This window comes from Patiria miniata, unplaced genomic scaffold, assembly GCF_015706575.1.
Source record: "Patiria miniata isolate m_02_andy unplaced genomic scaffold, ASM1570657v1 HiC_scaffold_7, whole genome shotgun sequence".
In the NCBI taxonomy this organism is placed as follows: domain Eukaryota; kingdom Metazoa; phylum Echinodermata; class Asteroidea; order Valvatida; family Asterinidae; genus Patiria; species Patiria miniata.
The window spans coordinates 2,770,509-2,794,272 of record NW_024037074.1 but is presented as its reverse complement, the minus strand read 5'-3'; the positions used below and the strand labels follow the sequence as shown (position 1 = coordinate 2,794,272).

The 23,764-nt window shown below is 41.9% G+C and overlaps 1 protein-coding gene across 2 annotated transcripts; it reads right to left on the bottom strand.

Moving 5' to 3' along the window:
* Window positions 1-1,384: 1,384 nt before the first annotated feature.
* LOC119745864 (dolichyl-diphosphooligosaccharide--protein glycosyltransferase 48 kDa subunit-like) lies at window positions 1,385-23,670 on the bottom strand. 2 transcript variants are annotated; one of them, XM_038222506.1, is made up of 10 exons: window positions 23,490-23,670; window positions 22,234-22,344; window positions 20,837-20,923; window positions 19,698-19,801; window positions 6,690-6,784; window positions 5,602-5,844; window positions 4,283-4,430; window positions 3,214-3,334; window positions 2,380-2,486; window positions 1,385-1,838 (listed from the first exon to the last, which is right to left on the bottom strand). In XM_038222506.1, exons 1-10 carry the CDS (start codon window positions 23,626-23,628, stop codon window positions 1,683-1,685), a joined length of 1,311 nt encoding a protein of 436 aa, XP_038078434.1. In that variant the 5' UTR covers window positions 23,629-23,670; the 3' UTR covers window positions 1,385-1,682. The 2 variants fall into 2 exon arrangements, with proteins under 2 accessions (XP_038078434.1, XP_038078431.1); XM_038222503.1 differs by lacking the exons at window positions 1,385-1,838; window positions 2,380-2,486; window positions 3,214-3,334; ... (1 more) ...; window positions 5,602-5,844; window positions 6,690-6,784 and adding exons at window positions 10,926-12,456; window positions 13,024-13,130; window positions 13,729-13,849; ... (1 more) ...; window positions 15,625-15,867; window positions 19,118-19,212.
* Window positions 23,671-23,764: the final 94 nt, after the last annotated feature.

The window sequence follows — 23,764 nt, the reverse complement described above, 5'->3', positions numbered from 1 at the left end:
GGGTGGAGTTGAGGATGTGTGGGAAGGGTGGGTGGAATCCCCTTATTTATCCCCCGAACCGATCAAGTTTTTAGACCGATGTCTTTGAATACTTATGACCATAATTACAAAACGCTTGAGCTTTGTCCGATTGAGCTAAAATTCTGCATAAAAAGCTTGGATGTTTCTACTAGCATTCTAAATTAAATAGAATATCGGATTATCCGATTAGGGGTTAGGTCATTCTGCAGTCAAACAGTAATAGGCAATCAAACGAGACATAAAACACTTCTTTCTTTTTCGTAAACTTTTATTACCCAAATCAATGCACAAGACAATTTTTGTTCCCTTCCTTTCAATTAATTACATCAATGTGCTTGTAACCATCAAAATTTGTAAAAAAAAAACAATTTCTGCTGTGCGCTTAAAAATGAAAAACAAAATCCATTTGAATAAGGCACAGCTAAATTGTACAAAACCTTTTCAATTTAGTACAAGATGATCCAATGTTGGGTTTAAGATAGAAAAGTTTACTCTCACAGAAGTTCGCAGAACCATTTTTTCCTCTTTTAGTACACCAAGGTAAAAGTGAGTTGTTTTTCTTTTGCCTCAACTCAGCTGTCACACATGCGTATGCGTAAAAGTGACTGTACCGTAGTTCCAATTTTAAGGAGTGAAAAAGACAAAGAATGAATTGACCTACATGTTATCTGCCCAAATGCAAAGAACTTCTAATGTACATTCCAAGTTTAGACTCTTAATCTTAGACCTGACAGTTATACCAAGCTTATAAAATTGAGCCACTTCAAGAAGGGACAGTTCCAATGTGAAAGGAACACATGTGAACACAAAGCAAATCTTATGGACATGCGGCCGATTTTACGAACTAGTGCGCAAGTAAACTTACGCCATGCGAAGGACTTGTTGTACAGCTGCGCAATAAACTAATGATCAAAATCATGAAAGTTGAACAGCTGCGCAACATTTTAAATAATCTGAACATCTTGGACGAGGATAATAACAGCATTTACGACGGCTGTTTGTGGATGATTTTTGTTTGTTCATGAAATAGTTCCTGAATCACCTCTGCCGGCCAGTTTGAATATATTTTTTTGTCCGGCTTTTTTCTTCGGAATCGAGCCGCAACTCTAAAAACTCTATTACTTCAAACACAAAGCTGTCAGTGTCTTGTATCAACCTTGATAAGTTGTGCAATTACAAGCTCCACGACGATCACGATTTGCTGGTAAAATAGTTTATTTTCAGTCGTTTCACCACAACTTACGCCACCAAAAATGATTGCGTAAATTACTCCAGAATTTGCTGCGCAAGTCGCGAAACGTTCGCACTATGAAAATGTCATGAAATTTTAATAACTGAAATGTTGCGCAACTTGCGCAATAAATTTCTGTTGCAAGTGGACTTATGGCATTGTGTAAAGTTTTGCGAAATTGGCTGCAAGTCCTACAGATCATCTAAAAACAAAAACTGAACCACCCCCTTAAAGTTTGGCTTTGATCCACTGGTCTGCGAAGTGGCAATTTAATTGTGACAGGTTACATTTGAATCCATTTTATTTTACATTATCATCACGAATGGAACTGCCCCTTTTCCCCAAAACAACACCAAAAACAAAAATGGAAAGATCTTAAAAAGAAATAAGAGTGTGTTTTAGAAAGTCTGAGGTGACTGAAATGATTTTGTTACTCCTTCTTGGACTTGGTGTCTTCACGGTGGTGGAGGAAGATAAGGCTGAACAAGAAGAGGCCAAACATCATGGAGAAGCTACTGGCGTAGTAAGGAAACGCTGAGGGGATGAAACGCTCAAACTGGGTGTGCTCCCACGGCCGAACAGATACCTGGGGGTGGGAGGGGTAGGAGGGGTTAGAGGAAGGAGACGATGAAAAATATGAGAATTGATATCAACATTGGACAGCTCTACAGATTACAATACAAAAGATGTATTCCACGTCCTCATCAACATATTAATTTTTTTTTCCTTGAGAAAATTTTAAACTTGTATGTTTTATTCCAACCTAAAACACCCTTTCTTCAGCATCTGCAACCACCTGAAAAAAAGTTTCATTTCGGGCACAAACAGGGCCAAAAACACCAGTCTATCCCACGAGAATGGACTTGTTGTCTGACCATCAGTAATTCAAATATTGTAATTTAGCAGTAATTCAATAACTAAACATTTTGTTTTGTTTGAAGTGCTTAAAAATCTTTAGTACGGTGCCTAACAACCAAACTGTGTTTAGTTTCCACTCAAGTGCACCGCCAAGATACGGCAGGATAGCTCAGTCGGCACACCTGAGGTTGCAGGTTCGAACCCCGCTCCATCAATTTCTTTGTTCGACCGTTAAAAGGAGTTCCTTTTATGAGAGGTTTCTTCCTTACCTGAGTTGTGCTGTACAGATGGGTGTAGCCGATGCGATTGTAGTCCACCTTGAATTGGAACACGCCGTACACGTCGGGCAGCTTGAACTGGGTGGAGAACTTGCCATCTTGAGGGAGTGAGGTCAACAGAAATACAGAATTATTTTATTGAGAAGTAGCATGAATATGAGTTCATGAGTATCTGACCCGGGTTTGAATTCTGGAGTGCTGTGGTCCAATGATTATGTGTCCGACTTGTGTGATGGTACGTGGGTTCAATCCCTGACTGGGAACACAGTCAGAGTATATAGCTGACCCGGGTTTGAATTCTAGAGTGCTGTGGTCCAATGATTATGTGTCCGACTCGTGTGACGGTACATGGGTTCAATCCCTGACTGGGAACACAGAGTATATGTCTGACCCAGGTTTGAATTCTAGAGTGCTGTGGTCCAATGATTATGTGTCCGACTCGTGTGATGGTACGTGGGTTCAATCCCTGACTGGGAACACAGTCAGAGTATATGTCTGACCCGGGTTTGAATTCTAGAGTGCTGTGGTCCAATGGTTATGTGTCCGACTCGTGTGATGGTACGTGGGTTCAATCCCTGACTGGGAACACAGTGGTTGTGTCCTTGTGCAAGACACCTTACTACAATAACCTCTACCCACTCGAGGGGTATAAATGGATGTCTGTAAGGGTGAAGACCAGACTGCGCTGATCTCAAGCTGCTGCAGAAAATTGGTCTCCTGATGAACAGGAGTGATAATTGTGTTGTGCTTTGAGACTTGGCTACAAAACAGATAAAATTATTTGGAATTTAATAGTTTTGATGTTTCATAAAAGTGAGGACTCACTCTTGCCGGTCAGTTTGGTTCGGACGAAGGGGTCAATGCGGACAAACTCCAGCTGGACATCAGTGGCCGAGAACGGCTTCCATTTACCGTCAACCAGAATGTCGATCCAAATATTGTATTCCTGGAAAGTAGAAAAAAACTTTGGAAGGCGACTTTCTCCAATGATTATTACATAGACACAGACTATGCAAAGGTGCTGCATGACTGTTCATGAGAGCTCTACCGAGTGGCACGCACCATGTGCATGCACCAATTTGCATCCATAGCTTAACCCTAACTCCCTAGCATGATTTACTAGGAACCATACCCATCCTGACAAATTCCAACACCATATGGGAAACTGCACACACATATTTCTGACTTTGATTCTGGAGGTGTGCTAACCCAATGTAAAAGACTGTCAGTTTAGGGGTACTGTACCCATCCTAACAGATTCCAACAAAACATGCTGTTGGGGTTTGATGGGTTGAGTTCTGTTAGGGTTAAAGTATGCAACTTATCTACATCAAAAGTGATAAGTCATTGAATATAGTGAGCTGGTTTCTGTTTTGTTCCAAAACTACCCATACAAATACAACCCTTGTGAGAAGTTGATCAAGATCAAGTCACTGTGTTTCTGTTTTTTCTTTCTTTTAACCCTCCTCGTGGGAAGGCAATATTCAGAGCAATGCGTAAAACCCTTTAAAACCCTGCAGGTCAGTGTCAGGTGAAGGGATATGAAGTGTTAAAGTAACTTTATCACAAAGAGAGTCACTGCACTGTGGAGAGCAGTGAAGTGTGACTGAATCTGCCTGCTTGCCCTGAGCTTAACCACACAAAACTGTGCGGGGTGTTGTCCATACTCTACAGAAGATTACGTCAAAGGAATTTCAAGTGTGGACGCAAACTCTGTGGGCAAAAGTGATTTAGCTTAACTTGAAGTGTTGCCAAGTGGAGAAGATTAAGAGGGTTAATTAATCCCCGGTAATTCCCAAGCTACCCATGAAGTCACAGCCCTTGTGGTAGGTAGATAAAGACCAAGTCACTGTGTTTCTGGGTTTTTTTTCATGAAAGGTTAAGCCTGTCCTACCACTTGGTCCTCCACCGTGTAGGCAGCCGGAGTGCTCTTCTCATTGACGAGGTGATGTGAGACACGCTGGACACGCAGCACGCCTTGCTCCTTGAAGACCCATCCAGACAGGGCCAAGGCTAGGTCCTGGTTGCCTGAACGATCCGATCTGGGAAAAAAAAATGCCAACAGGAATACAGCGTGCAATCTTACCTCAAAAACTGGCGAGATTTTATGAGAATACAGCACATTTGGCACCATGTATAGGATCTACAACGTGTGTAACAGCGTATTTTTTGCATTATTTTGAGTCCTGACTGGGCCCATCCAATCATGAGCAATAAATGGGTAATTCGAAAGAAAAGAAAACATCAACATTTGCAACATTTTGAAAACGTTGCCAATTGCTAGACTATTAGTAAATTAAAATTGTTGACCTCAACTTCCTCAAGTCGATCACCCAGATAACAAGTGGGTAAATTCACAGGCGAGAGTCTGTAAGTAGAGTAGTCAGTGTTTGGTACCAAGACATTCACATAAAAAGTGAATGTGGACTGGTGATTTCGGATTACCGCTTTTATTGTTAACAATTCCTATAACTAAAGCATACTTGTACACAATGTGATAACAGTAACTCTGAGGACCTGAGCGGTATTTTTGTGTCCAAAACCTTAGGACACATGTCAAGAAAAAGTTCAAGTCCAAAAAGTAGGAACAAAAGAAGAACTTAATGGGTCCTCATTCATATTGTCAAATTATCACGTCCGAACAAAAGACAGGGGCCTTTTAACCCTAACAACCCTGAGCCCATCAAGCTCCAACAGCGGGTTTTGCTTGATTTTGGCAGGGTTGGTACCGAACACTGGCCAGTTGGTGTTGGACTTTGATTGACTGGGAACCAAAGGCCCAGGGAGACCCTGTTGAATTTTGTGAGGTTCGGGGCAGAAGGGCATGAGATTTGTGAACACGTTGGAGTTCACTGGCATTTCTTCGTGGGTATGCTCACCCACGGTCCTCAGCACAGCTTGTGGTCAAATGTGCATGTACATATTGCTTTATTTTGTTAGGTTTGGTACCATCCCTATCCATTCACTCGACAATGCATAGGCCCATCCATACCAAGTCAATCATACTCCAACAGTTGGAGTTTGGCAGGTTTAGTACTGTTCCCCGTACAAGGCCTGTTGGAGTTTGGCAGTTTTGGTACCAGTGCTTACAGACCTGTATGCAGCTGTTGAAATTTGTTAGGTTTGGTATACTTTCTAGTGCAAGAGCCTAGGGGGTTAGGGCTAAGGTCCTCATTCATATAAGAACCAGACTTTCTTGACAGGGGAACTCACTTGGAGGATCCTGGGGCAGCCTTCTGCACCGAGGCCTGAAAGAACTTGTCGCTGAACATGTCCAGGGAGCCGCTGAAGACCACGCGGGCGTTGTTGCGGGCCTGCAGGGCGGCCACCAGCAGGGTGTTGGTGCCCACGGCGTGGGGGTAGTCTGTCACGTCCTTGGTCGGGTTGTGGGAGTAGGAGGACGAGCCACCGTGCAGGACGTCCAGGACCAAAGGGTTGTCTGTATCCGCGGTCATCCTGGATAGGAGAACGCGGAGACAATACGCGACTTATCACCACGAAATGAGCTAAAAGTCGCATTGTTTACTGGTTGCAGAGGGCCGGACTGATAGGAGAATGCGCAGACAATACGCGACTTATCACCACGAAATGAGCTAAAAGTCACATTGTTTACTGGTCCCAGAGGGCCGACTGGCTGACTGATCGACCGACTGGCTGATTCATACTGACTGACTGTCACTTGTCATCTAGGCAGTGCTATCATATAGGATTACTCCGCTCTGCCAATGGGTGGGCTCAATTTCTGCCATTGTGTAGGCCAGATGTATGAAGTGACTTCCAGTGAATAGCCATTCTGAATCAATTGTACAGAATTTTGTGTGCTCTGGGACCAGCTATCCGCTCTGTTCACAAGCACCCCCTCACCGGCAAAGGAAGTACAGTTGGGGGTGACCGACCGACGCCATCTTGCCTGACTGCAATTCATTTGCCGCGAAGCATGGCCACTGCGTGTAAATAGTACAAATCCCCTGGTGTACGTGCGTCACACATAAGGAACGGTGCGCGTCAACCAGCGAAATGTCCCGCCCATGGAATGTCGTTGTTAGGTGAAAGGGCGCCCTCTTTTTGTAGCGCACGGAGCCCATAGTAGGCTTGCCCTGTTTTGTTTTTAGGAACTGAGATATTGATATTTCTGGTCTCTGGAGGATAAGAGCTTTCCAGTGGTATACATTTTGGGGTAGTGAGTTTAGTGACAGAATAAATAAGTTGAGCAGGCTTAATGGTATTTGAATGGAGTTTTTGGTGCCCAATCCAAATAGATTCTTAAATTGTTAGATGGAATCAGAATTCTATTTGCTTACCCAACTCCACTGAACAGGATTGGCAGAGACCTCTTTGTGCCGACCATTGTCGGCGATGCAATCAGATTGGCTGGATCGGCGACAACAAGTGTGTGCTGTCAAGGAGGGTAAACAAAAGCATGTTTTAAAACTAGTACCAACAAGCAATCGCTCTGTTTCACCTAAAACTACCCAGGAATCCTTTAACCCTACCCACCTTAACTCCATCCCCCATTTTGATGGATTTTGGGGGACTTGGTCCAGAAGGCCTGGCGTGACTAAATATTGATGGAGTATGGACTTGGGCCTCATGGCCTGAAGCAGTGCTAGGGCCTTAGGGGTATCCGATTGAATTTGCCTAGCTTCCTGTACTGCTGTTGTGATAAAAGCCATGTGTAGCAAGTCCATGAATGTCAACCAGTGCGTCAGTGGTGGATTCTGTTATGTCATGTACAGTTATGTATTGGAAGCACAGTGATTGATGGATTTTGATGGACTTGGTCCAGTTCCTAGTTAAAGACGTTAGGGAGTTTAGGGTCAATAAGACACCACCACTGTGATAGGTTTGCCCACACCAAGCCAGCACTGTTTGGCACCTACCAGTCCCTCGTCGCTGACGTCGTAGCTGAGATGGTCAATGACGGCCGTCCCCTCCTCGTCAAAATCAACTCCGCATTCTGTACCGAGCTCTCTGATTGGTTCACCTTGTGGCCCAGGAAAGTAGCAACAACAAAAAAACGCACACCAGTGAAAATGGTCCAATGGACACGAAATGAGGTACAAAACGCTGTAGTGATAAATAAGGCAAAAAAAAAAAAGTCTCCGGTTTCTGGTATGGAGCTTGCCCCAAAAGTGGTGCGGCGACGCGGCTTTTTTTTTTTTTTTTACCTGTTTTTTTTTCTTTTTTTTTCAAATGTCGGCTGATGACTGCAAATGGTGCCCGACTAAACTTAGTGCAAATATATGGGAGTCCAGAGAGGCCACATAAAGCTTATTCTCGATCATAACCCCATCTAAAAACACGTTAAAATTGTGCAGCAGCAGGATTCCAGTCAAACCAGTGAGTTTGGCGGTTTTGAGACATCATCTTGTATTGAAAAAAAAACTGTTTCATTTTGCCGACGCGCATGGCTGCGGCGACGCGCGCGCATACCAGAAACCGGAGACTTTTTTTTTGGCCTAAGCAACAGATGCACGAAATGCAATGTTCTTGCAACACAATGCAGGGACCCCAGCACTTTACGAAAACAAATTTCCCCGAGTTCTCCCGGACATTTCCCTGAGAAATTTTGAAAATTCCAAGAGAAATGTTTTCACTTTAACGAGGTTGCTGAAAATTCAAGAGGTGGTTGCAGCAAATCAACTCAGATACTCTTAAGCAACTTGTTGAAATCAATGGCCTCTCATCTCACTGTATAGCCATCCGTTGCTCACCATGCGCAACAGAGACGCACATATGCGACCAGCTCCACAAAAAAAGGGTATTAAGTCGCTCTGAGCATTATTGTGAAATGGCCTGCTCAACATTGAGCGGGTGAAGATTTTGTCAAACTGTGATTTTCATTTTTTGTTATGAATGACATCTCTGATACCTACAGTTTCAGGTTTCATTCACAGAAATGTTATTTTTGGTGGAAAAAGTGGGAAAAACAACGATTTTTTGTGAACTCCAAGGAAGTAATTAATATGCAAATACGTCTCCAGAACGGGAGGGGCTATGGAGCTCTACTATATACCAAATGAAAGCTTACATTGTGAGCTTTCCAACCATGTATATAACTCAATTTCACTTTTTTGCGACATCATACCCTTTTTTGTGGAGCCGGTCACATATGCCAAACTGGAGGAACCTTTCCCTTCTGGGTCACTGTCAAATTCTGTGAGTTTTCCCTGATTTTGTTCCCCCCAATTTGTTCCCCCGGACTGGAAATATGGAAACTCTTTTTCAAGGTTTTCCATTATTTCATAAGCGGTTAGGAACCCTGCAAAGTTGTAGCTGCAATTTTACAGTTGGGAAAGAGGTTTAAACAGGCAGTGCAATTTCTATCATCCTAACTTCCAAAACATTTTCAAATTTTGTTTAAAAAAGTTTTCCCACAGTTATATTAACAGTCAAATTTGTAAGATAAATCCCTGCACTAATTACGACAGGTTTCGTTTTGAAAACTGAAAAGTCTGAATACTTGGACCAAAAAAGATGTACCTATATCTGAGTTTGCAGCAACTAGAACATTTCCACCAGAATCAATGAACTCTGTAATAGATCCTTCTGCAATCTGACCTCCGAACTCTGTGGATGAATAAGAAATAATAAAAAATCTTCAGTAAACTTGCTCAACAATTTACAGGTAATTGGCCTATACAACATCTGCAGTCAATAAAAAAAGAAAGAAAACTACTAAATTATTATGAAATACCTTACTTGACTGTTAGTGAATTATAGTCTCAGGCATTCTGTAAAATCATGGCACCTGGAGTGGTGTCATTTTCAAGAAAAGTGGATTTTTTTGGTATTAATAGTGTGTTTTGGGTAAGAAACTGATTGTTCCCCTTCAAATACCGCCCCCAATGTACCACATATAGTTAGTGCAAGCCAGCTAGTCTGGTTCCCTGACCTAACAATTTCCAGATGTCCATAAATTGCTGGGTTTCGTCAGTGGAAATATATATCAGATTTTAAATTCCCACAGTGATTGAAGCACTTTGCTAGCACAAAGCAGTTAAAACCAACCACAAAAACCATCTCTACCCTCACATGTGTACCATTAATTACTCCTGGGTGGGAGAAGCATCTGAGTGATGACAAAGTGCCTTGCCCAAGGGCACATGCGCAACATGCACGTAATGTGGTATTCTGTAGTTGTTATGTATTTTTATTACGTTTTAATTTTAATTGTTTCAGTAGAATATTAAACAACTCATTGTTCTCAGTAATAAGATGAATGTACTAGTTTCAATTTACGCATAAGTGCCAAAACTTGAATGAAACTTTAAGAGAGAAAACTTATAAATGCATTGAAAATGCTCATAAGATGTACTTCTATCTAATTTTGGTACGTTTTTGGTAAAACCAAAATGTTGCGGAAAAAACCTCAGAACTTTAGGGTGCATATGTTAATAAAATCTTATTCAAGTACTTTAACTATAATTTAAAAAAAAAAAAAATTGGGGGGGGGGGGTCAAAGGCATATAGGATCATTTGTATTATCTCAAAATTAACCTATCAGACAGCTTAGGCCTACGTGGATTAAAGATATAGTACTGGTACTAATCAGTGTTGCAGTCGAGTACTTTTTTCCGAGTACCGAGTACTGCCGAGTACTTAGGTTGCCGAGTACGAGTACAAGTACTTGTACCTCAGAGTACAAGAACAGGTCTCCGAGTACGAGTACTTGTACTTCCGAGTACGAGGACTAGCATTTTGGAATACGGCCATACAGCAAATGGTTCATTGTGCGTAATTAGCCCAGGCCCAGTCAGACCGATAAACAGACCCACTCACGGCTAGCTGTTAAATGTGTTTGTCCGGACTTGCACAGAAGAAAATCAGGAAATCTCGATTTCTCCACAAGCCAATTCAACTATTTCAAACTGAGAGTATCGATAAAATAAGGCCATGGTAAGTGAAGCTATAACATTTTCCCCGGCCGAGTACTGCTATTCGAGTACGAGTACTTTAATGATCGAGTACAATTTTGACATGTCGAGTACGAGCACTTTGCTGCCCGAGTACGAGTACTGTCATTTTGAGTACGAGTACTTCGACATTCGAGACTTGAGTAGTACGTAGTATACTTGAGTACTACAACACTGGTACTAAACACCTCATGAAATAATTTTGTCTGCATGGCTTGCTATCATTTAGAAGAAATCATGCAATGTAGGTGATGTCCAGCTATCAGGCAGTTTATTGATTTTGGGGTGGGGCAGGGGCGGGGGGGGGGGGGGGGGGGGTTTGGGAGAGTTGTGGATGTGTGGGAAGGGTGGGTGGAATCCCCTTATTTATCCCCCGAACCGATCAAGTTTTTAGACCGATGTCTTTGAATACTTATGACCATAATTCCAAAACGCTTGAGCTTTGTCCGATTGAGCTAAAATTCTGCATTAAAAACTTGGATGTTTCTACTAGCATTCTAAATTAAATAGAATATCGGATCTAGCATTCTAAATTAAATAGAATATCGGATTATCCGATAAGGGGTTAGGCCATTCTGCAGTCAAAACAGTTAGGCAATCAAACAAGACATAAAACAGTTCTTTCTTTTTCGTAAACTTTTATTTCCCAAATCACTGCACAAGACAATTTTTGTTCCCTTCTTTTCAATTAATTACATCAATGTGCTTGTAACCATCAAAATTTGTAAAAAAAACCCAATTTCTGCTGTGCGCTTAAAAATGAAAAAAAAAATCCATTTGAATAAGGCACAGCTAAATTGTACAAAACCTTTCAATTTAGTACAAGATGATCCAATGTACGGTTTAAGATAGAAAAGTTTACTCTCACAGAAGTTTGCAGTACCATTTTTTCCTCTTAGTACACCAAGGTAAAAGTGAATTGTTTTTCTTTTGCCTAAACTCAGTTGTCACACATGCGTATGCAGAAAAGTGAGTGTAGTTCCAATTTTATGGAGTGAAAAAGACATAGAATGAATTGACCTACACGTTATCTGCCCAAATGCAAAGAGCTTCTAATGTACATTCCAAGTTTAGACTCTTAGACCTGACAGTTATACCAAGCTTATAAAATTGAGCCACTTCAAGAAGGGACAGTTCCAATGTGAAAGGAACACATGTGAACATAAAGCAAATCTTATGGACATGCGGCCGATTTTATGAACTAGTGCGCAACTTACGCCATGCGAAGGACTTGATGTACAGCTGCGCAATAAACTAATGATCAAAATCATGAAACCTGGACAGCTGCGCAACGTTTTAAATAATCTAAACATCTTGGACGAGGATAATAACAGCATTTACGACGGCTGTTTGTGGACGATTTTGTTTGTTCGTGAAACAGTTCGTAAATCACCTCTGCCGGCCAGTTTGAATATATTTTTTTGGTCCGTCTTTTTTTTTTTGGAATCGAGCGGCAATTTTAAAAACTGTTTTACCTCAAACGCAAAGCTGCCAGTGTCTTGTATCAACCTTGATAAGTTGTGCAATAACAGGCTCCACGACGATCACGATTTGCTGGTAAAATATGTCATTTTCAGTCGTTACACCACAACTTACGCCACCTAAAATGATTGCGTAAATTCGCCACAATTTGTAAGCGAAACGTACGCACTATGAAACTGTCATGAAATTTTAATAGCTGAAATGTTGCGCAACTTGCGCAATGAATTTGTGTTGCAAGTGGACTTATGGCATTGTGTAAAGTTTGGCGAAATTGGCTGCAAGTCCTACAGATCATCTAAAAACAAAAACTGAACCACCCCCTTAAAGTTTGGCTTTGCTCCACTGGTCTGCTAAGTGGCAATTTAGTTGTGATGGGTCACATTTAAATCCATTTTATTTTACATTATGATCACGAATGGAACTGCCCCCCAAAAACACCAAAATAAAAATGGAAAGATCTTAAAAAGAAATAAGAGTGTGTTTTAGAAAGTCTGAGGTGACTGAAATGATTTTGTTACTCCTTCTTGGCCTTGGTGTCTTCACGGTGGTGGAGGAAGATAAGGCTGAACAAGAAGAGGCCAAACATCATGGAGAAGCTACTGGCGTAGTAGGGAAACGCTGAGGGGATGAAACGCTCAAACTGGGTGTGCTCCCACGGCCGAACAGATACCTGGGGGTGGGAGGGGTAGGAGGGGTTGGAGGAAGGCGACGATGAAAAATATGAGAATTGATATCAACATTAGATAGCTCTAAAGATTACAATGCAAAAGATGTATTCCACGTGCTCATGTATTCCACGTGCTCATCAACAAATTAATTTTTTTTCCTTAAGAAAATTTTAAACTTGTATGTTTTATTCCAACCTAAAACACCCTTTCTTCAGCATCTGCAACCACCTGAAAAAAAGTTTAATTTCGGGCACAAACAGGGCAAAAAACACCAGTCTATCCCACGAGAATGGAACTATTGTCTGGCCATCAGTAATTCAAATATTGTGATTTAGCAATAATTCAATAACTAAACATTCTGTTTTGTTTGAAGCAACAGAAGTGCTTAAAAATCTTAAGTATGGTGCCTAACAACCAAACTGTGTTTAGTTTCAGCTGAAGTGAGCCGCCAAGATATGGCAGGATAGCTCAGTTGGCACTCCTGAGGTTGCAGGTTCGAACCCCGCTCCATCCAATTTCTTTGTTCCACCTTTAAAAGGAGTTCTTTTTATGAGAGATTTCTTCCTTACCTGAGTTGTGCTGTACAGATGGGTGTAGCCGATGCGATTGTAGTCCACCTTGAATTGGAACACGCCGTACACATCGGGCAGCTTGAACTGGGTGGAGAACTTGCCATCTTGAGGGAGTGAGGTCAACAGAAATACAGAATTATTATATTGAGAATAATAATAATAATAATAATAACAGATAATTTACAAGGCGCACAGTATCTGGAGAACCATTCAAAGGCGCCGGTCACTAGCAAATCACTGTGGTTTAAATGATAGATTGAAAAGATGAGTCTTAAGATGGTGTTTGAATGTTGATAAATCAGTTGTGTCCCTTAACTCGTCTGGCAAGTAGTAGTCTGCTGAGAAGTAGCATTACTATGAGTTCATAAGCATATATCTGACCCGGGTTCGAATTCTAGAGTGCTGTGGCCCAATAGTTACAGTGTCTGCCTCATGAGTAATGGTACATGGGTTCAAACCCTAACTGGGAACACAGTGCTTGCGTCCTTGGGCAAGACACTTGACTACAATTACCTCTACCTACTCGGGGAGTATAAATGGATGTCTGTAAGGGTGAAGATCAGACTACGCTGATCTCTGCAGAAAACTGGTCTCCCGACGAACAGGAGTATTAACTGTGTTGTGCTTTGAGACTTTGGTACAAAATAGACAAAAATACTTAATTTAGTCAGGTTTTGATGTTTCATAAAAGTGCGGACTCACTCTTGCCGGTCAGTTTGGTTCGGACGAAGGGGTCAATGCGGACAAACTCCAGCTGGACGTCAGTGGCCGAGAACGGCTTCCATTTACCGTCGACCAGAATATCAATCCAAATATTGTATTCCTGGAAAGTAGAAAAAAACTTTGGAAGGTGACTTTCTCCAATGATTATTACATAGACACAGACTCTGCAAAGGTTCTGCATGACTGTTCTTGAGAGCTCTACTGGGCGGCATGTACCATATGCATGCACCACTTTGCATCCACAGCTTAACCCTAACTCCCTAGCATGATTTACTAGGAACCATACCCATCCTGACAAATTCCATCACCATATGGGAAACTGTGCACACGTATTTCTGACTTTGATTCTGGAGGTGTGCCAACCCAGTGTAAACGACTGACAGTTTAGGGGTACTGTACCCATCCTGACAGATTCCAACAAAACATGCTGTTGGGGTTTGATGGGTTGAGTTCTGTTAGGGTTAAAGTATGCAACTTATCTACATCAAAAGTGATAAGTCATTGAATATAGTGAGCTGGTTTCTGTTTTGTTCCAAAACTACACATACAAATACAACCCTTGTGAGACGTTGATCAAGACCAAGTCACTGTGTTTCTGGTTTTTTTTTCTTTTAACCCTCCTCGTGGGAAGTCAATATTCAGAGCAATGTGTAAAACCCTTTAAAACCCTGCAGGTCAGTGTCAGGTGAAGGGATATGAAGTGTTAAAGTAACTTTATCACACAGAGAGTCACTGCACATAAAAACAGCACTGTGGAGAGCAGTGAAGTGTGACCGAATCTGCCTGCTTGCCCTGAGCTTAACCACACAAAACTGTGCGGGGATTTGAAGTGTCGTCCATACTCTACAAAAGATTACGTCAAAGGAATTTGAAGTGTGGACGCAAACTCTGTGGGCAAAAGTGATTTAGCTTAACTTGAAGCATTGCCAAGTAGAGAAAACTAGGAGGGTTAATTACATCCCCGGTAATTCCCAAGCTACCCATAAAGTCACAGCCCTTGTGGTAGGTAGTTAAAGACCAATGCACTGTGTTTCTGGATTGTTTTTTTTATGAAAGGTTAAGCCTGCCCTACCACTTGGTCCTCCACCGTGTAGGCAGCCGGAGTGCTCTTCTCATTGACGAGGTGATGTGAGACACGCTGGACACGCAGCACGCCTTGCTCCTTGAAGACCCAACCAGACAGGGCCAAGGCTAGGTCCTGGTTGCCTGAACGATCCGATCTGAAAAAAAAAAATATGCCAACAGGAATACAGCGTGCAAGTTTACCTCAAAAATGTGCGAGATTTTATGAGAATACAGCACATCTAGCACCATGTATAGGATCTACAACATGTGTAACATCCTATTTTTTTGCATTATTTTGTGTCCTGACTGGGCCCATCCAATCATGGGCAACAAATGGGTACTTCAAAAGAAAAGAAAACACGAACTTTTGAAAATGTTGCGTATTGATAGACTATTAGTAAATTATAATTGTTGACCTCAACTTCCGTTTAGTCGATCACCCAGATAACAAGTGGGTAAATTCAAACGTGGGAGTCTGTGAGTAGAGTGGTACCAACACGTTAACATAAAAAGTGAATGTGGACTGGTGATTTTGTATTACCGCTTTTATTGTTAACGATTCCTATAACTAAAGCATACTTGTAAACAATGTGATAACAGTCACTTTGAGGACCTGAGCGGTATTTTTGTGTCCAAAACCTTAGGACACATGTCAAGAAAAAGTTCAAGTCCAAAAAGTAGGAACAAAAGAAGGGAACTTAATCGGTCCTCGTTCATATTGTCAAACTTGTCGAGTCCGAACAAAAGACGGGAACTTTGAAGGTCCTCGTTTAGATTAGAAAACGAGACTTTCTTGACAGGGGAACTCACTTGGAGGATCCTGGGGCAGCCTTCTGCACCGAGGCCTGAAAGAACTTGTCGCTGAACATGTCCAGGGAGCCGCTGAAGACCACGCGGGCGTTGTTGCGGGCCTGCAGGGCGGCCACCAGCAGGGTGTTGGTGCCCACGGCGTGGGGGTAGTCTGTCACGTCCTTGGTCGGGTTGTGGGAGTAGGAGGACGAGCCACCGTGAAGGACGTCAAGGACCAACGGGTTGTCTGTATCCGCGGTCATCCTGGATAGGAGAATGCGCAGACAATACGCGACTTATCACCACGAAATGAGCTAAAAGTCGCATTGTTTACTGGTCCCAGACAATACGCGACTTATCACCACGACATGAGCTGAAAGTCGCGTTGTTTACTGGTTGCAGAGGGCCAGACTGATAGGAGAATGCGCAGACAATACGCGACTTATCACCACGAAATGAGCTAAAAGTCGCATTGTTTACTGGTCCCAGACAATACGCGACTTATCACCACGACATGAGCTAAAAGTCGCGTTGTTTACTGGTTGCAGAGGGCCAGACTGATAGGAGAATGTGCAGACAAGATGCGACTTATCACCACGAAATGAGCTAAAAGTCGCATTGTTTACTGGTTGCAGAGGGCTAGTCTGATAGGAGAATGCGCAGACAATACGCGACTTATCACCACGAAATGAGCTAAAAGTTGCATTGTTTACTGGTTGCAGAGGGCCAGACTGATAGGAGAATGCAAAGGCAATACGCGACTTATCACCACGAAATGAGCTAAAAGTTGCATTGTTTACTGGTTGCAGAGGGCCAGACTGATAGGAGAATGCGCAGACAATACGCGACTTATCACCACGAAATGAGCTACAAGTCGCATTGTTTACTGGTTGCAGAGGGCCAGACTGATAGGAGAATGCGCAGACAATACGCGACTTATCACCACGACATGAGCTAAAAGTCGCATTGTTTACTGGTTGCAGAGGGCCGGACTGATAGGAGAATGCGCAGACAATACGCGACTTATCACCACGAAATGAGCTAAAAGTCGCATTGTTTACAGGTCCCAGAGGACCAGACTGATAGGAAAATGCGAAGACAATACGCGACTTATCACCACGAAATGAGCTAAAAGTCGCATTGTTTACTGGTTGCAGAGGGCCAGACTGATAGGAGAATGCGCAGACAATACGCGACTTATCACCACGACATGAGCTAAAAGTCGCATTGTTTACTGGTTGCAGAGGGCCAGACTGATAGGAGAATGCGCAGACAATACGCGACTTATCACCACGACATGAACTAAAAGTCACATTGTTTACTGGTTGCAGAGGGCTAGACTGATAGGAGAATGTGGAGACAATACGCGACTTATCACCACGAAATGAGCTAAAAGTCGCATTGTTTACAGGTCCCAGAGGGCTAGACTGATAGGAGAATGCGAAGACAATACGCGACTTATCACCACGAAATGAGCTAAAAGTCGCATTGTTTACAGGTCCCAGAGGACCAGACTGATAGGAAAATGCGAAGACAATACGCGACTTATCACCACGAAATGAGCTAAAAGTCGCATTGTTTACAGGTCCCAGAGGGCTAGACTGATAGGAGAATGCGAAGACAATACGCGACTTATCACCACGAAATGAGCTAAAAGTCGCATTGTTTACAGGTCCCAGAGGACCAGACTGATAGGAAAATGCGAAGACAATACGCGACTTATCACCACGAAATGAGCTAAAAGTCGCATTGTTTACTGGTTGCAGAGGGCCAGACTGATAGGAGAATGCGCAGACAATACGCGACTTATCACCACGACATGAGCTAAAAGTCGCATTGTTTACTGGTTGCAGAGGGCCAGACTGATAGGAGAATGCGCAGACAATATGCAACTCATCACCACGAAATGAGCTAAAAGTCGCATTGTTTACTGGTTGCAGAGGGCCAGACTGATAGGAGAATGCGCAGACAATACGCGACTTATCACCACGACATGAGCTAAAAGTCGCATTGTTTACTGGTTGCAGAGGGCCAGACTGATAGGAGAATGCGAAGACAATACGCGACTTATCACCACGAAATGAGCTAAAAGTCGCATTGTTTACTGGTTGCAGAGGGCCAGACTGATAGGAGAATGTGGAGACAATACGCGACTTATCACCACGAAATGAGCTAAAAGTCGCATTGTTTACTGGTTGCAGAGGGCCAGACTGATAGGAGAATGCGAAGACAATACGCGACTTATCACCACGAAATGAGCTAAAAGTCGCATTGTTTACAGGTCCCAGAGGACCAGACTGATAGGAAAATGCGAAGACAATACGCGACTTATCACCACGAAATGAGCTAAAAGTCGCATTGTTTACTGGTTGCAGAGGGCCAGACTGATAGGAGAATGCGCAGACAATACGCGACTTATCACCACGACATGAGCTAAAAGTCGCATTGTTTACTGGTTGCAGAGGGCCAGACTGATAGGAGAATGCGCAGACAATATGCAACTCATCACCACGAAATGAGCTAAAAGTCGCATTGTTTACTGGTTGCAGAGGGCCAGACTGATAGGAGAATGCGCAGACAATACGCGACTTATCACCACGACATGAGCTAAAAGTCGCATTGTTTACTGGTTGCAGAGGGCCAGACTGATAGGAGAATGCGAAGACAATACGCGACTTATCACCACGAAATGAGCTAAAAGTCGCATTGTTTACTGGTTGCAGAGGGCCAGACTGATAGGAGAATGTGGAGACAATACGCGACTTATCACCACGAAATGAGCTAAAAGTCGCATTGTTTACTGGTCCCAGAGGGACAGACTGATAGGAGAATGCGCAGACAATACGCGACTTATCACCACGACATGAGCTAAAAGTCGCATTGTTTACTGGTTGCAGAGGGCCAGACTGATAGGAGAATGCGCAGACAATACGCGACTTATCACCACGAAATGAGCTAAAAGTCGCATTGTTTACTGGTCCCAGAGGGCCGACTGGCTGACTGATCGACCGACTGGCTGATTCATACTGACTGACTGTCACTTGTCATCTTGGCAGTGCTATCATATAGGATTACTCCGCTCTGCCAATGAGTGGGTTCAATTTTCTGCCATTGTGTAGGCCAGATGTATGAAGTGAATTCCAGTGAATAAACATTCTGAATCAATGGAATAAAATTGTGCACACTTGGACCTGCTCTACAAAGCCTACCTCGTCTTGTTTTTAAAAATTGAGATATTGATAATTCTGGAGAACAAGAGCTTTCCAAAGGTATACCTTTTCGGGTACTGAGTTCAGCGACAGAATACTTAAGAAGAGCAGGCTTAATAGCACTTGGAGGCTTAGGATCTTTGTTTTTTTTCCCAAAATGGTGGTGGAAAGTATGTTAAATTGTTGCGATAGCACCATGTGGCAAAATCTCTTTTATGAGTATGTGTGATCTGTAAAGAACTGTAGGGTTACTAACAAAACTAGATTCTAAAATGTTAGATGGAACCAGAATTTTATTTGCTTACCCAACTCCACTGAACAGGATTGGCAGGGACCTCTTTGTGCCGACCATTGTTGGCGATGCAATCAGATTGGCTGGATCGGCGACAACAAGTGTGTGCTGTCAACGAGGGTAAACAAAAACATGTTTTAAAACTAGTACCAACAAGCAATCGCTCTGTTTCACCTAAAAATACCCATGAATCCTTTAACCCTACCCACCTTAACTCCATCCCCCCATTTTGATGCATTTTGGGGGACTTGGTCCAGAAGGCCTGGCGTGACTAAATATTGATGGAGTATGGACTTGGCCCTCATGGCCTGAAGCAGTGCTAGGGGTATCCGATTGAATTTGCCTAGCTTCCTGTACTGCTATTGTGATAAAAGCCATGTGTAGCAAGTCCATGAACGTCAACCAGTGCGTCAGTGGTGGATTCCATTATGTCATGTACAGTTTAGTATTGGAAGCACAGTGATTGATGGATTTTGATGGACTTGGTCCAGTTCCTAGTTAAAGACGTTAGGGAGTTTAGGGTCAATAAGAAACCACCACCTGACCACTGTGATAGGTTTGCCCACACCAAGCCAGCACTGTCCGACACCTACCAGTCCTTCGTCGCTGACGTCGTAGCTGAGATGGTCAATGACGGCCGTCCCCTCCTCGTCAAAATCAACTCCACATTCTGTACCGAGCTCTCTGATTGGTTCACCTGATGGCCACAAAGTAGCAAAAACAAAACAAAACGCACCATTGAAAATGGTCAAATGTACACGAAATGAGGTACAAAACACTGTAGTGATAAATAAGCAACAGATGCGAGCAATGCAATGTTCTTGCAACACAATGCAGGGTTCCCAGCTCTTCAAGAAAACAAAATTCCCCGAGTTCTCCCGGACATTTCCCTGAGAAATTTCGAAAATTCCAAGAGAAATGTTTTCACTTTAACGAGGTCGCTGAAAATTCAAGAGGTGGTTGCAGCAAATCAACTCAGATACTCTTAAGCAACTTGTTGACCATCAATGGCCTCTCATCTCACTGTATAGCCATCCTTTGCTCCCCATGCGCAACAGAGACGCACATATGTGACCAGCTCCACAAAAAAGGGTATTAAGTCGCTCTGAGCATTATTGTGAAATGGCCTGCTCAACATTGAGCGGGTGAACATTTTGTCAAACTGTGATTTTCATTTTTTGTCATGAATGACATCTCTGATACCTACAGTTTCAGGTTTCATTCACAGAAATGTTATTTTTGGTGAAAAAAGTGAGGAAAACAACGATTTTTTGTGCATCGCTCTGTTGTTCTACAACTAAGTCATCTATTTCAAAGCCTGTTTTCTCAGTTGTGTAATTTGAACTCCAAGGAAGTAATTAATATGCAAATACATCATATCTCCAGAACGGGAGGGGCTATGGAGCTCTATTATATACCAAATGAAAGCTTACATTGTGGGCTTTCCAACCATGTATATAACTCAATTTCAGTTGGGAAAGAGGTTTAAACAGGCAGTGCAATTTCTATCATCCTAACTTCCAAAACATTTTCAAATTTTGTTTACAAAAGTTTCCCCCCAGTTATATTAACCCTAACTCCCTAGGGGGTATGCAAAATCAGATTGAAATTGGAGGATTCAGGACTGTTAGGGCTATCAGTCAAATTTGTAAGATAAATCCCTGCACTAATTATGACATGTTTCGCTTTGAAAACTGAAAAGTCTGAATACTTGGACCAAAAAATGATGTACCTATATCTGAGTTTGCAGCAACCAGAACGTTTCCACCAGAATCAATGAACTCTGTAATAGATCCTTCTGCAATCTGACCTCCGAACTCTGTGGATGAATAAGAAATGTTGTAAGATAATTGTGTGTTCTAATCAATGGAAAGGGAGTCAATGCAGCGATAGGGGCGGGGGTGATCTGTTGGTTACTCGGTTTAAATTTCTTTGTTGGTTTGGTTACACTTGAATGGTTTTAAGGTTTTAAGGCCTTTTATCTATTTTTGACGGTTTATCTTAGAATTTTTAATACATTTTTTTTTTCGCTGTAAAATTGTATGTGTAAATCTTGTTTAATCATTATAACTGTATTTTTAAGTGTTCTGTTTTGGAGCTTTCATCAATGTTTAGACATGTAAATTTTCCATTTTTATCTTTTAAATGGACAATAAATGGATTGAATTGAAATAATAAAAAATCTTCAGTACACTTGCTCAACAATTTAAAGGTAATTGGCCTATACAACATTTGCACCCAATAAAAAAAGAAAGAAAACCACCAAATTATCATGGCACCTGGAGTAGTGTCATTTTCAAGGAAAGTGGATTTTTTTGGTATTAATAGTGTGTTTTGGGTAAGAAACTGATTTTTCCCCTTCAAATACTGCCCCCACTGTATCACATATGGTTAGTGCAAGCCAGCTAGTCTGGTTCCCTGACCTAACAATTTCCAGATGTCCATAAATTGCTGTGTTTCGTCAGTGGAAATATATCAGATTTTAAATTCCCACAGCGATTGAAGCACTTTTGGTAGCACAATATGATAAACATGTGAATTTGATTGCTAATGTTGAGGAATTTGAATCTCGGTGAGAAATTTGTTTTGTCTCCCAGTCCCAAACTATATATTCTCAATTGTTTGAAATCCAATCCTACTTTTTATTGTAAGATGGAATTTTTGCATCGGGGTGATATAAATCAAATTAGGTTTTGCCCTTCACCGACGTTTGAACACTGTATACTCGCCGTACTCGGTGTGTTACCTCCCAAGTGAAAGTTGGAAAAAATTACTCGGGTGGGACTCGAACCAGCGACCTCCTGCTTTCTAGTGCAGATGTCTTACCACTCGACCACCGAGCTAACGGGATCGGCTGGCTGGTTCGAATCTGATGTACATAGCAGCGGGTACCGCATAGACTATTATAAGATGGAATTTTGCGTCGGGGTGATATAAATCAAATTAGGTTTTGCCCTACTTTTTATTGAAGTAGATTTTATTTTTCCTTCTGATTAACGGCTCTAGAGGATTGTTTTTAAGGGTAAGTAAAGTCCCAGAACCATTCAGTTGGTAACTGACACATGCTTGCAATAATCGAGTTCCAGTTAAAAAGCAACAGCGCAGTATTCATAGGTACATTGTACTCACCTTCTACTGATGGGCAGAACAGCACTAAATGTTCGTATATATACTCTCCATAATTTGCAAGCTTCAGACCTGGGTCATCTGCTGTTTTAAAGGTTAAATCAAACCCACGATCTGAAAAAGAAAAGTATTGCAACTCTTTTAGACTTTAGGTGCATCTTGGATGGAGGTAATATATTCGTTAAAATACAAACTTGTTTTTGTCACTTGAGAGTTGGATTTGGTCAGGCGGGGATTTATGAGAATGGGATGGAGGGAGATGGGATGGAGGGATGGGGAGAAGGAGGGGCTAGGTTTTCTATCAGGGTGTATTTAATTTTAAGTGGATGTGGGCCTACAAGTAACATCGGTCTGTTTTTATTACACTGGCATTTAGGGATGTGACTGACAGGTCATTAATAACCAACCATAATAAAAATTTTGATCATTTTTTTACATTAAAAATTGAAGCTAATTCCTTGCTTGAAAGTACAGATCCCCACATTACTGGTGAGGTGAAAAATCAAAAAAAAAAAAAGTTGTATGCAGTGGCTATCAATTTGTAACTGCTAATTAATACAACATTGCAAAAATACAATTGCGAATCAATATCAAATTTATAATATAACTGCCCTTTCAACCAGAGCGCTTTGGTAGCTTGATTGGTAAAACTTCGGAAGGAAAGAATCCAGAGGCCATTTCTATGCTTTGGTTGTGTACAAAGTCTATGGTGGGTCGAGTGCATTTTCAAAGTAGGCCCTATTTTCTAACAAAATTGGAAATGTTTCTCAGTGCAAGATTCATGTCTTATTCCTCCATGCAATGACGGACCTTTATTGAAATAATTTATAGGCCTACGCCTATCCCATGAAAAAAAGGTGACAGGACAGGATGCAATATTCAGAAATATTAATTCCATACCTGGACATCACTAGACACCCTGTCCACAAATGAGAGTGGTCTGAAAAAATCTAACTAGCCTACTATTTTCTCAGTATATTTAGTACGCTTCAAGTTCAATATTTTCCCTACTAAATTTGACTTTTTAGGACATGTTATCGCTTTCTGATCATTAGTTGATAGGTTATTGCAGGAATAAAAATAGTAGGACTAACGGCCATATATGGATTCTTTTTCCGTAAAAATATTATAATATTGTTAATTTATAAATAATAAAAATAAAGAAAATGTAAAAAAAAAATCACGAATTAGATTATGCATAAACTATCGTGCGGACGACACTAAAAAAGCAGGGCTCGATTGAGCTCAAAACACTTTACCTTGCAGTGAATTGAAGAATATTGAGTGAGATTCTTTTATGCCCGGTGAATCCAGTAAAACCAATGTTTTCCCTCCACCCTGTACGGTGGAAATAATCGCCAAAACACTGCACAAAACAAGTGCCACGCCGATCGCCATGTTGAAAAATTCGCGAGAGGAGGAATATTTGGCAAGATGACAGTGATGAGTCAAAAGTGCCGGTCGGTGGTGTAGTTCTGAATTATGATTTCTCAGATATTCTTTTCAAAATAATGGAAAAAATTGCACTCTGGAT